General features: G+C 38.8%; 2 protein-coding genes across 3 annotated transcripts in view; one reads left to right on the forward strand and one right to left on the reverse strand.

Moving 5' to 3' along the window:
- LOC132796050 (GAS2-like protein pickled eggs) overlaps positions 1-14217 on the forward strand; it is a 92964-nt gene that overhangs the window by 70499 nt on the left and 8248 nt on the right. For both annotated transcript variants that reach the window (XM_060807079.1, XM_060807078.1), the window contains exons 5-7: positions 9356-9552; positions 11020-11138; positions 11229-11557. In XM_060807079.1, coding sequence (XP_060663062.1) covers positions 9356-9552; positions 11020-11138; positions 11229-11557 — 645 coding nt within the window. The remainder of the gene's footprint in view (positions 1-9355; positions 9553-11019; positions 11139-11228; positions 11558-14217) is intronic.
- On the reverse strand, positions 3515-5765 carry LOC132797034 (trichohyalin-like). Its single transcript, XM_060808460.1, has 2 exons — positions 5574-5765; positions 3515-5516 (listed from the first exon to the last, which is right to left on the reverse strand). Exon 2 carries the CDS (start codon positions 5514-5516, stop codon positions 3687-3689), a length of 1830 nt encoding a protein of 609 aa, XP_060664443.1. The 5' UTR covers positions 5574-5765; the 3' UTR covers positions 3515-3686.

Here is a 14217-nt window from a genome sequence, read left to right on the forward strand (position 1 = left end):
GCTCTTTAAGCCTTTTTGTCTATTTCTTTTTGGCTCATTGCTCATTGTAGCAAATCCGCTTAGGCGGTGCCGCGCTTGTGGCCAAATCAATCGAAGCTCAACTCTCAGATACCCGCTCTCAAGCTTAAATATATCCTTTACCTTCGGGTATACAAATATTTTATTTAATATTCATAAAACATTCGATTATGTTGTCAGTCTTCTCCTACTACTTCTGCTCCTTAAATACATCCTTCGGGTATACAAATATTTTATTTAATATTCATATTCACATTCGATTACGTTGTCAGTCTTCACCTCCTCCTACTTCTGCTCCTCACTGCTGAGCAGCTGTTTGAGTCGTTCCGGGGACAAGAGCTCTCCATTGGCATCCACAAGCTTCATCGTTTTGTCACTGGCCAACTTGAGTTCCTCCATTAGATATTGCGCAAAGTCCGTGGAATTGATGACAAAACAGTTGCGTTTGCTCACCGCTTCGATGGCCAACTTTAGCGTATCGAACACCTTAAACTCATGTGCTTTTTCCACTGCGTCCTTCGATTGATCGAGTGACTGCAGCATCCCATCGTCATTGCGCTTTTCGTTGTTCATTTTGTCGTTTATTAAAAGAACAAAAAATAATTAAGAATTCAGTCAGAATTTGCCAGACACAGCGTTGCTTTGCAAGTAGTTGTATTCTCAAATTAGAGATGGCAGTTGAGACGCTAGAGATGAGACAAACATCACATGGCCTGCTAGAAATAACTAGAATGTGATTGACAACTCTCAACAAGAATAAAAATGTGGTTGTCAACATGTGTTAGAAGTAATTGAGGTTATGTTACTAATTTTTATATTCTGTTAGTTGCGATTAAAAATGAGGTTAAATCAGAGAATTGCGTTTTGGTTAATGCATTTTAATAGTGTTATATGATTAGATCATTTTATAATAATAATAATCATAATTAGTCCGTTAGTGGGTTAGGTGAGGTCATCAGAGTTTGCTTTTGTCTGTTACCCATGGCTGAAATCCCCGACGTCTGGTCCTATTTTTTAACGCCATTTGCGGTCACGTGAGACTCGGACACGCTTGGATTTGGGTTCGCCGCCATCATTGTCGTCATCTTTTTCTTCCGGCTCCTCGCTGTTCTCGTCCTCTTCATCCTCATCTTCTTCATCCTCTTCTTCTTCTTCCTCTTCTTCCTCATCTTTTTCTTCCTCGTCTTCCTCATCTTCTTCATCCTCGTCTTCCTCATCTTTTTCTTCCTCGTCGCCCTCATCTTTTTCTTCTTCGTCATCAGCCTCCTGTGATTTCTCGTCCTCCTCATTAGACGACTCAGACTCCGAAGATTCTGGGGCCTTCACAGGTTTGGGCACCACAAACTCATTGTCCAGAGACGAATCCGAATTTGTCGAATACGTGTCCTCATTGGGGTTTTTCTCCAAATTTTTGGAACTCTCATCGTTAGCCTTATTCTTGCCGTTTTTCATTTTGCTCGAAGTTATTTTTCTGTTCGACCGAGACCAAAAGAAAAAATTAAGGAAACGTTGGAAAAAGTTTTCGTTGTCGTCGCGTTGACACTCGAAATGAAAAGACAAAGCTGGGAGATCTAGAGATGTTCGTAGCTTTTAGTTAGAGATGGACAATGGACCGATATGTTGGCAGCGTTAACCAACACTATTTCTACAGTAATGCAGTTTGATAAATCGAATTTTCATGTGTGCAAACTATTTTACTAATGTTTAATTGCTTATTATGTTAAAAAAAAATAAAACGCCGAAAATAACAGTTGGATAACATTTTTCAAATTTGTTATTTTAATGATAACGCGATAAATTGCTCACTATTAATCGAATGGAATGAATAGTGTCAATTAGATCTTGATATTTGCAATATTTAAGCGCTTAACAACAATGTAATTATTATGTTTAAAAAAATGCAAAAAATAACAGTTGGATAAAGTTTTTTAAATTTGTTATTTTAATAATAACGCGATAAATTGCTCACTATTAATCGAATGGAATGAATAGTGTTAGTCAGAGCTTGATATTTGCAATATTTAGGCGCTTAACAACACTGTGCGAACAACAGCAACACAGTGATTTGCATAAATACATACATATGTATGTACATATGTATATATTTTATTTATTATAATTTATTATCATTTGTTGGATACTTTTTCTTTTTTTAATAATAATAATTTTCGAGTATGCATTTTGATGCTAATCTAGAATTTATGAAATCAGTTCCAATTATGAATTTATGGGACAATAATTTCTCTTCCATGTAGTTAGTTGTGCATAGCCACTTTGTGAGTCACTTTTGCAGGGTATGCGCAGTGCGCATACTTTTGATAATTGCGTTGAAATCCGGCAATTGTACAATAAACATTATGCTCGCCCCGTTAGCTGTTGTTGTTGTTGTTGCTGATATCATTTATTGTTGTTGTGGCTGTTGATTTTCGGTTTTTGCAATGTCATTTCGATTGTGGTCGTTGTTGTTGTTGTTGCTGCTGCTGTTTGTTTGATTTAATTTGGCGTCTCTTTTTTTCGTTGCTTTTGCGGAAGCAAAAAGCTGTTACGGCCATTACGCTATGTGTATGCTCCACATACAACAATATAGTATATCGGTGTATATATCTTGTATCTGTATAATGCGAAAGACACGTTGTTGTGCGCTGCTGCCTTTTGTTGCTTTTTGCAATTGCCTTTTACCTAATGTTATTAACGCCATATTGACACACATTTTCGGGCAAGCCCGGGCAAAAAATTAAAAATAAAATGGAAAATGAAAAAAAAATCTAAGCTAATTACGTGACGATGATGATGATGATGCCCCACCTCCAAACACCCGCATTATGCATAACGCCAAGTCGCAACCTATGTATTCCCCATCTCTCTCTCTCTCTCTCTCTCTGTCTCTGTCTCTCTTTGTGGCACGTTGCAACATGAGGCGCTTCCTTAACCGCTTTCGCTCTCGTTTCTTCTACCTGTCACGTACTTGAGTCGCATTTGTGCCACAGTTGCATGGCAATCAGTTGCGCCAACGTTATGAGCTGTTTGTTGCCTCACCCTCACCCTTCCCCTTTCGCTTCTCCTTGCCCTCTTCATCCCCTTGGCAGTCTCTGGTTTTGCTGTGTGCCCCACATTCAGGGCGACTCTTGACTCCCAAAGTCACGTTAATTGCTTCGACAGCTTCGACACTTGACGCTGCCTCTGCGTCTGCCACACGACGAGGCACGAGGCCTCTGACCCCTCTCAGTCTATGTGTGTGTGTGTGTGTATGTGTTGGTGTGTTGCACAGACAAAAAGTCACTTTTGTAGACAAATCTTAATACTATTATGCAAAACTAATACCCTTCAGAAGGTACAAGATACAGTACTATTTCAACCCTATATAACAAACTGAAATATGATAATATAAACATATATAAAGATAAACTATTATTGTAATAGCACATTACATCCTCATAAAATATAATAATACATAAATTAACTTTAGCTGTGCCTACAAATACGTATTCGCTTTTTATTTTTATAATTTGAAAAACCTTTCTCAGCAAGGTTCTAAAATTGAATGTATTAAATTCGTTTTCAATGTTTCAGTCTTGTAATGAGTTCAAAATTTTGGATTGGTGTCATAAGAACCCGTTAAAGTCATTTACAATATTTAGAATATAATATATTCGCATATTAGCTAATCCCTAATATTCCTCTTCGCATTCGCCATCTTCTTTAGCTTTGGTAGGTTGAGTCTGCCAATGATCCTCCGTATTGTGTATTAGCTGCTCGTACATTTGGCTAGATCGAGCTTCCATATCCAGTTTATGCTGATGCTCAAAGCACTCGATGCGACTGCGCTGCAAGAGTCGCTGATACTCGCGATCCGAGATCTCCAGCTGCAGCGTTGAGTCTGTCTTATCGGAGCACAAGGTCTTCGATCCGCTCCAATTGGATCCGCAGTCGGAATCCAATTCCATGTCCACAGCAACCGTATTGTCGACAGAATGAAGATTATTCCAATCGCTCTCAATATGATCGTTATACACATCAAATGGGTTTTCCACCTCCACAGCATTCGTATTATTGTTATTTCTGTTAGCTTCGACGTTATTATCGCCATCATCATTGCTTTGATCCTCGCTATCGTTAACATAGTCAGATGCTAGCTGGCGACAATAGTCGTGCTCCGTTGGCCCTTTATACAGCTGTTGTTCCGCTAACGATTCCGGATCGATCGATTGCTGTTCGATCGGTTGCTGTTCGATCGGTTGCTGCTCGATCGGCTGCTTTTCAATCGATTGCTGTTCGATCGCGTTATCCCAGCACCATTGCTCCGTACGCGGTTTGCAGTCATCCTCCCGCCTCTCGCTTCGTCTCGTCCTGGATGTCCTCAACTTCATTGGCATTAGGGGCTCCACCCTGATGCTCATGATGCCCTCCTTGCTGCTATTGACAATCACCTTGCTATCGCTGCCATATGGCAAACACCAAGTCTCATCAAGTTTATTCAGATTGAACGTTTCTTGCTTCGGTTGTTGTCCGCACAATTCCTTGGTTATCTCGACTGAGACTTCGCGCAGCAATTTGATTAGCATCTGCTGAAAGTTCTTGAGCATGTCTTCATGTTTTTGGGAAAGCTTCTCGTGCAACGTTTCGTACTTCAACTGCAGTTGCAGCTGCTGCTGTTCTTTCCGCTGCTGCTGCTGCTGTAGTTGATTTGCTTTCGATTCGCTGTGGAGAAGTTCCTCGGACTTTTTGGGCTTCACCATCGCCTTTGGTTTGTTCTCGCTGTCGCTGTTTTCCCCGAAGAGCTCTTCGGAGACTTCCTCGGACTTCTTGGGCTTCACCATCGGTTTTGGTTTGTTCTCGATGTCGCTGTCTTCTCCTAAGAGGTGTTCGGAGACTTCTTCGGACTTCTTGGGCTTAACCGTCGGCTTTGGTTTGTTCTCGCTGTCGCTGTCTTCTCCGAAGAGCTCTTCTTCGTTTAGTTGTGCAAAACTCTTCGACTTTTCAGCGGCGCAATAGTTGGCAAAGAACGACGTCGATGTCGTCGACATATTTGTGCTCACGTATTGAGAGATTAGATCGTAAATCCAGCCTTCTGGTCGCTGTGTTTGTTCCTCATCTTCTTCCTGTTGCTCCTGCTTTGTCTGCTCAACATCCGCTGTAAATTTATGCAGTTCCCAGTCAAGATCATATTGGAATGCTTCTTCTGCTGGCGCCATTTTTGAGGGCGTGCAATCGGTTCTCGGAGAGTCCGAGCGACGCTTGCGAGAGCGAATCAAACACTCTTCATCCGGTTGGGTCGATGGGTCAGAAGACTCCTTAAGCACTTCCTTCGACCTTTCCTCGTTTTCATCGCTGTGCTTCTCCGACATGGATGACTTTCTGCATTCGGTATCCCTCAGTTTCTGATACATCTTTTGCTTCTCTTTCAACTTCTTGTCGTCGTCAATCAACTCGATTTTCTCCTGCTCCTGCTCCTGATACTCTAACGGCGACATCGCGGTCTCAGATTCCATTGTTGGCATCTAACAAAACGGAGAAATGCGATTTAAAACAATCAACGACACTTTTCTTTGACTTACGTTGAGAAAATTGTGATACAAATTATTTAACAGGATCAACGTTAAGCTTGACAATTGCACACAACATTGAAATGACACCGTCAATGACAATACTTTGCTATCGAAACAGGTGCAAAGTTCGACTAGTTATCGATGAATGTATTTAGAAATATTGGCAGCATGGTTTAGAATATATCGTCATTAAAAAAGCTAGTTCTGATTGCTTTGTTATCAATTAATGTATTTTTGTATTGAAACCGAATTGCTGTGGCCATACATTTTTGTTTTTAAACATTATTTATTATTGCCTTAAATTTGGCATAAAGTCATAAAGTCACTCTTTAAATAAATATATCAAAAGTTTCTCATATTAACTTTCGATATATTTATTTAAATTTTCCCTGTCTTCGTAAATATTTATTTAAATATTGCAAAGAAACACAGAAAATATAAGTAGTGAATTCAAAATGCCCTTTTTTTAAATTTAATTATTATAGCTAAAAATGAAAGTCTATAATAAAATAATATAGCTAGAAAAACTTGGAATATGAGACGAACTAAACATACTTTAAATAAATATTAGTCGAAGAATAAAATTTTCAATGAATAATTGACAATCTATTTAAAAAACATGATCAGAGATATTAATTGATATTAATTAATTCAATTAAGTGCATAAACCGCTAATAGCTAATAGCATTTTGTGTCATCTCTAGTAGAAAGCACTCAGAGCATATCCAAGCTCCCTTTTGCACACTTTCCAACACTGTTTACAACTTACACGTGTGTGTGATGTCATAATAGCAGTTTTATCTTACGAAAGTGAAAAGTGACAGCGATTCTCGATGCATATTTTGAGATCGCTTGAGATCGAAAATACGAGTATTACAGCTCAACTTGCAGCTCATAAATTTGATGGGAAGCGAAGAGGCGAACGGGAGAAGAAGGCTAAATGCCAAATGCCGATTATTGAATGCTTAATGCTGAATGAATGAATGGTAGTTGGTGAATAGTATTCGATTCACTGAATAATCGTGGGCAGAGGAGAAGCCGAGCTATTTAACGCCTCTGGCCAACTGCAACGTGGGCGTCTTTCTCGGTGCCCAGCTCAATGATAAGAGTCAAAGCAAAGCAGATGATGCAGTGCGAAGAGCGAAGAAGAGCTGAAGATGAAGACACAAGAAATGCGACGGACATCGATGGTGACTAACTTCACTAACATATACTCTTACTTAATTATACTAACTAGAGATTGTAGCTTGGCTTTGGCTTATCCTGTTTACAACCAAAGAAGGGAGTAAATGCCACGCCCACGCCACAGACGTCAGAGCTGTCTGATGTTGATGATGATGTTGCCCTTCTATGGATCGGTTAGGGTAAACAATAAACACCAAATAAAGCACACTACAATGCAGTTCGAGGAGATAACCATAAACAAAAAAAAACAGAAAAAAACAGCAAAAGCAAAACACGACACATCATAATAATAATAATAATAATCGGCTGTGGAGGAGAGAAGGAAATATTGAAATTGTTTAAATATTAAATTATTACAAAAATGTGCATAAATGAATATCGAATGCATGTAAATGGAAATCGAAACCGAAATCGAAATGGAAATGGAAATGCATTACACGTCTCGCGATCGTCGTGCATCGCATCGCCTCGAATTCGAATTGGGATTGAATCGTTTTTGGCATCGCATCAACAGAGATAGTGAGAAGGGGGAAACGAGGAGAGTGGGACAGGTGGAGAGTTGATGGCGAGCACGCGCGCGCGACTTCGATGATGATGACGATGATGACATAAGCTGCAGCTCAACTCAACTCGAGACGATCAATGCCAACGAGGGCGTCGAAATGGAGGCAACAAGTGTCAACACTTGCAACAACGGGCGGCGAGAAATGAGAAATGCAACACAACAATCGCCAGCAGCCAGCAGAAATACTACAAAGTGAAATAACGATCTATATAAGGAAATGTTTAACACGATTGTGACTAAAGTTCATTTTAGTTGTGGTTAGAATATGATGCGGATACGGATTAAAATACTCGACTATATTGTAAAATCAAATGAATATTTTAAGAACACTTCTTCATCACAAACTCAACGATTGAATCATATATCAAATATTTCCAAAGTTACAGCTTGAGTAATTCATATTTTAAAAGTAATTTATGATACGGACTTGTATACTAAATGCGACTGTATAAGAAATCAGGTAACAAGTTAGGCTGTTTGCCAAACTTTCATGGAAATTTAAATGTTTCAAATAATTTACAAAACTTAAAGATGTAACTTACGGTCTTGTTACAATTGAAATAATAATGTTTGCACTCTACAATCAGTGTAAATTCGTTGATCTATTTGCACTTCGTTTAAAGTACAAAAATGAGAAGAAGAAAAAAACAAGTAAGAAAGTTACAGTCAAGTGAGTGTATTTAACAAATATTCCAAACAAATACCGCAAAAATACTCAAATTTATGTGACTCAAACTACAAATATGAAAGAGAACAAATATACTAAAAATATACCAAAAAGCTTAGTTACTTTGACAATTTGGTTTATTTTGAATGTAGTACTGCATATATCAATATACCAACTAAAGCTTTAAGCTTTTTTCGGTATTTTAGTTCGGTATATTTTTAGAATTTTAGAATTTATTCAAAGTGTGTAGCGGGTATCTCCACTCCACTGAAGTTTTCATACTTGTTTCATATAATTGCAGCAAGAATTGTGTTTCTTTGATCTGTCATAAATTGAGCTTTGTTAAAGCTTCAACTGTGATTTTGTTAAAGTTTTCTTGAAGCCTCTTGACTTTGCTCACTGTGATTTTGCTTTGTTAAAGTTGTCAAGAATGTATTCTGAATATAATATTATATATATTATTTTATTTTTCGCTTCTTCATTAACAATCTGTCTGCTTAGGCAAGAAGTAAGTTTAATTAATTAATATTAAATTAACAGAATTAGCAGTTTTTCAATATAACATCTTATCAGTTGGATGACAATTGTGAACACAAATTCAAAGTGATATGGTTAAACGAAAAGCAATATTTAAATATTTGAAGAGCGCATCTCTTTAGTTAGTTATTTAATCTTTTTTATTCGCTTGAGCTATAAAATACCTGAAATGCAATAGAGAGAGATAGAAAGAGAAGGAGAAGAGTATTTGTGTCAGGTGCCCATTTTTTTGGGCCATTCACAAAATAAATTTGTGAATGCGAATGCGACTGCGATGACTGATGAGTGACGAGTGTTGTGAGTGTGTCTGAGTTTTTTGCACTGCCTGCGTGTTAATTAATTATGCGTAACATTGCGGCGCCAACTGACATTCCCCTCGCCCCCTTTCCTTCCCACGCAATTTGCGGTACTTCCCCTTTTTAATCAAAGCAAAGTTGAACTGTCGATTGCAATGGCCAACAGTCACTTTTGAAAAGAGAAAGAGAGAGAGGGAAAGTTGTTGGGGGCTAGAGGAAAAAGGTGTGTAGCTGCCACTCTCCCTTCCTCCCTCCCCTTCCCTCCCTGTTTCTCCGTCGCCAGCTTCTTGGCCGCCGTCAGCCTAAAAATGCTGCGCTAAATTCTTGCGACACTTAAAAATAAACGTTTTTTCTAGATTTTTGTCGCGCTTTTGAATAAGCCAAAAATATTTCATTTTGACTTTCACTCGAATCGCAATGCGATTTGCAGTCGCACATTGCACATTGCATTCATGTCTCTCTCTCTCTATCTTTTGTCTCTAATTTATTGTTGTTGTTGGTGCACTCGTTTAATTTGGTGTTTATTTGCTTTTATTTGCAGCACGCAAATTATGTGCGGCAAGCAGCCGAGGATTATTTGGCCCGGCGACAGGCGCGCAACAAATCAATGACACGCTCGATGACTTCCGGATTAGCTGGCCCCATCCTCGCCCTGGGCAATGTCCACTTTCTGCCGACCGCCAAGAGCGGCACCTTCTTCTCCCGCGACAACGTGTCCAACTTCATAACCTGGTGCAGGTAAGTTCAGCGCACATCATCGATCTCTGTGCCATCAATCAGAGATCAAAGCAAGTTGCTGCGATTGATCTTTGATTGATGATTGATGGATGCAGGCACAACAACAACTCAAAGATCAGGCACAAAAACTTGTACAATATGCAAAGTCTGTGTGTCTAGAGAATGCAGCTGAAGAGGAGAAGAATTACATATCATATGTCGCAAAACTTTATTTTATTTGAATATTAAATTTCCTAACGTTTATTTGATTATCATTTAAAAATATGTGTATAAACTGAAAATTTATATGTACACCCTGAAAATTAGTATGTACACGAATCAGTAGTGAGAAAAAGAATGAAGAAGCAAGATCACATTTTGAGTTTAAAATAAATAATATTTAAAGAAACTAATATAATTTTGCCACACCATATATTGCAAGTTATTGACAGTTCAAATATGACAGAGACGAAATAAGAAGAAGTAAGAGATACTGACGCTACCGATTTGGAATAAAAGCAAAAACAATGCGGTATTATTCATAAAATATACCAAATTATTTTTTAATATATTATATTAGATATAGTATTTAATACCACATTTAAATACAAAAGAGAATATTTGCAGCTGTGGCCTTCGACTCGATACCTAATTAATATACCGCAAAAATACTTAAATATACCGTTGGCTATATTTGGTATATTGACATAGTACTATTACCAGATTTTCACGGCAGAATCTTCTGCTATGTTATATCACATAACTGTCACTGATTAAAGATCGAATAATAAATTTATAATATTATCAGCTGCAATGGAGCTTTGAGTTAGTTTCAATAAATGTTTCTAGATTGATCTTTCAATTCACTGAATAAAATGCTTTAAATTAAAAAACTGTATATACAAATAAAATAAGTGAAATAATAATTAATTACAAATTTTGAAACATAATAAGACAAATTTTAAAATCATCAAATAGAATTATTTAATTGTTGTCTGTATGTCAATAAATAATGGCTAAAATAGCTCCTATAAAGCCTTAAAAAAAGCCTTAGTATTAATTCAATGACAATACTCAGCTTAAAATTAAAACATTAAAGTACTAAATATATGTCATAAATGATTTCAATAGTTGAAAGCCAAAAATTACATGAAATAATATTAATATTAATATAAAGGTTCGAAATTTAGTGTCCACAAATTAGAGAACTAAAACTGCAACACAAAATATAAATATGAAATAAATGATTTGAATAGTTAAAAGCCAAAAATGACAAAAAATAACAGAATTATATATTAATGTAAAGTTTCTTATTTATAACAAAATATTATCTAAAAAGTACAAAATAATATTACCAAATATAAATACGATATGCAACTAATACAAATTAAGAAACTCCTGGCAAAGATCGCCATGTAGCTGCGATAGATTTCGACTTGGCAACATCACTAATAAATGTGTTATCGATTACCCATTCTTAATTCGCAGAAAGAGCCTTAAAATCATCGAGTGCCTGCTGTTCGAAACGGACGATCTGATAATGCGCAAGAACGAGAAGCATGTGATTCTCTGTCTGCTCGAGGTGGCGCGACGTGGCGCCAAGTTCGGTAAGTGATCGATTAATCGATCGAGCGACGCTGACTGACTGTCGACTGATCGATAACTAATCGAATGACGATGCTTGTGTTAATTTATAGGAATGCTAGCGCCCATGCTGGTGCAAATGGAGCGACAAATCGATCGCGAAATTGCCGCCGACAACAAGGCGAATGGCGTCGGCATCGGTGTTGGCAGCGGCAACGGTAACGGTAACGGCATTGGCTGTGGCACCCAGACGAGCAACGGCTGTGCGGAGAGCGGTACACAAACGGAGGCGCCACCTGTTGGCGCCGAGTGTGTGGCCAACGAAACGGATCTGTACGATAGCGATACGGAGAATGAGGATGAGAACGACAAGGATCCGATGCTGATGTATGGACCACAGCCACAGATCGTTACCAACGATCTCAAGAGTCTCGATGAGATGGTGAGTCAACCTATCGAATCTGCTATCGATTACTGTGTCTATCGCTCTCTAGTTGTGTTTTCTCTTTTCCCTTGTTCTTCATCTTGTTGCTCTTTGCATTAGTTTTTGTCTTTGTGGTGACGGCTCATGAGTTTTTTGTATTTCTCTCCGATTGTGTGCAACGACTTTTCTCATGTCCATTTTTAGCCATGGCTTAAAGTTTCCAGTTTCAAACTTGGTCAAAACAAATCAAAAGCAAGAACAGCAACAAATGCAACGCTTAATTGTGGGGTGGGAGACTTTGGCTATAAACGGATATCGGATATTGTATGTGCATTACCCATTACCCCCAAAGTCAACAATCATTGATATCGCCCGCCCGCTGCAACCATAAAACGTAGCCACAAATCGTGATCTGTGTGAGCACACAACTGTTTGCCTCTTTTGGTGGCATCCAACAGATTCTGATTCACACTTTATGCATACGAAATTTCTCTCTAGTCTTTTCAATAGATGAATATTGACAACAAATTGTAGCATAGAAACTAGAAACCAACTGCCTAGCTTAATGTGGTTTCGTTGTATCCCAAAAACTTCACAAAATGTCCAACCACAGAGAATTTAAAACATGCCAAACTACCGATTGAAATTCAATTTAAGTTGAGCATTATTTCTATCACTATGTGATATGTTTGGCTTTACTTTATGTAGACTGTAGTTTTATAAAGTCAGTGTCAAAACATGTTAGTTATTTATTTCTGTATTTATTTTGTATTTTATCAACCTGAAAATAGTATGAAATAATTAATCGAATATAAAGTATATGTATATATAATTGATCAGCATCAACAGTCAGGACGATGTAGCCATGTCCGTCTGTCTAGCTGTCTGTCCGTTGATACAAGTTTGTTTCCAAATTTTGCCACGCCTCCATCGATACAAATCGATTAACAAGCGTAATCTGAAACTATTTTTGATACATACAATAACAACTACAGTATTTATAATTTCTGAAAATTTGGTTACGAACAGAAAGTTAATGAGGAAAAAGTTTGGTTTGGGAAAAACGTTTGGTTTATACATATATACCAAATACAGCCTTTAGTATTTTTGTTGTATATATTTTGTGTTTTGCTTTCAATCACAATGGATAACTTTCTTACTTGTTTTGAATTTTGAGTTGTAGTATTTGAAATCGATAAATAAGTTCTTCAACTAAACACATTTAAATAAGGATAAATTGTTGCTTTAATAGATCGAAACTCTCAAAAATAACCATTGCAATTTAATTATTGATTAATCTATTGATGTTTATTGCTGCTAAGTGTTGCAATTGCAATTGGTTGCAGTTGTAGTTACAGTTGCAATTCAATTTCAATTTCAATTGTTGCTGATGCTGTTGCTTATGTCACATTTGTGGTCTCATCACATTGTTAATTAATTTGACAAGATGTTCGAGGCGTGTTGTCGTGTTACACTGTTGCTGTTGCTGTTGCTGTTGCTGCTGCTGCGGCTGCCCGGTGGCGCCACAATGTTGCCTGCCGATGTGCCAACAACAATTACAACAAATCGCAATTGGCAATGTAATTGCAAGTGTGACTGCGAGCAGCGATTGCGCGATGACAACAAGAAACGAGCAACGGCCAAACAAGCAACAAGCGACGACAACATGCAGCAGCAGCCACAGCAGCGGCAACAATGTACAAGCAACAAAACAACGGCAGCGCCCAAGGATTGAGGAGCAAAATCGCCAAAATCGGCAAAAATCGGAAAACTAATGAAAAGCCATGCACAAACATTTCCTCACGCCGCCAGCAACATTGACATCAATGCAACAGCAACGGCAACAGCAACATTGGTTGCTGCTGCTTCGGCTGCTGCGGCTGTCAATGGGTTGCCACAATCGACAGCAGCTGGATGGATGGCTGGTTAAATCGTTGCGCATTTATTGGACGCAACATGGACATGCCTCGCTGTCTGCCACATGCTGCCACAAACATTGTCAGCAACAACAGCAACAGCCATCGCAACAATGGCAAAGTGGCCCGGCGGGCGGACATGCTCAATGGTTGCTGAAGCTGAGCTGAGCTGAGCTTGACTTGCAATTGCGACTACAACAACTTCGATTTCGACTTCGTAGTTGGAGTCTCCTGCCTCCTGCTTGTTGTCTGCGGCGATCACTCAGTCGGCCAATCAATTTGTTAGGCAACGGCAACCGGGCACGGCAACAGTTGCTGCCGCTGCTGCTGCCAAATCAGCAAATAGCCTCAACAACTTGTCGAAAATCAAATGATGTGCCACCACGGCCAAAAAAACGAGCCACGAATCATTTGTCGCTGCCGTTTGGCACGTCCGCGTCGTCAACATTGCTGTGGCTGCTGTTTGTTGTTGCTGTGTTGTTGTGCAGCATTGTTGTTGTTGCTGCTGCTGCTGCTTACGATTTATGGCCTGGCCAGGATCACAGCGCCATTGCCAGCGCCAGCTAATCTCGCATGCGTCACAGTCATGCCAAGATTGTTGCCTGTTGCTGCCGTTGCTGCCATTGATGTTGTTGCTGGTTGTTGCTGTTGCTGTTGCCATTGCCGTGTTGTCGATGGCCAGATCTCTTTTTGCGGCTTATCGCCAAATGCTAGATTTATTGTGATGTCGACTTACCACACAAAAGGCACCCACCAAACAGC

This window comes from Drosophila nasuta, chromosome X (assembly GCF_023558535.2).
Source record: "Drosophila nasuta strain 15112-1781.00 chromosome X, ASM2355853v1, whole genome shotgun sequence".
Taxonomy (NCBI): Eukaryota; Metazoa; Arthropoda; class Insecta; order Diptera; family Drosophilidae; genus Drosophila; species Drosophila nasuta.

Coding starts and splice junctions, on each gene's coding strand:
- LOC132797034 (XM_060808460.1), bottom strand. CDS start 5,516: ATGCCAACAATGGAATCTGAGACCGCGATGTCGCCGTTAGAGTATCAG.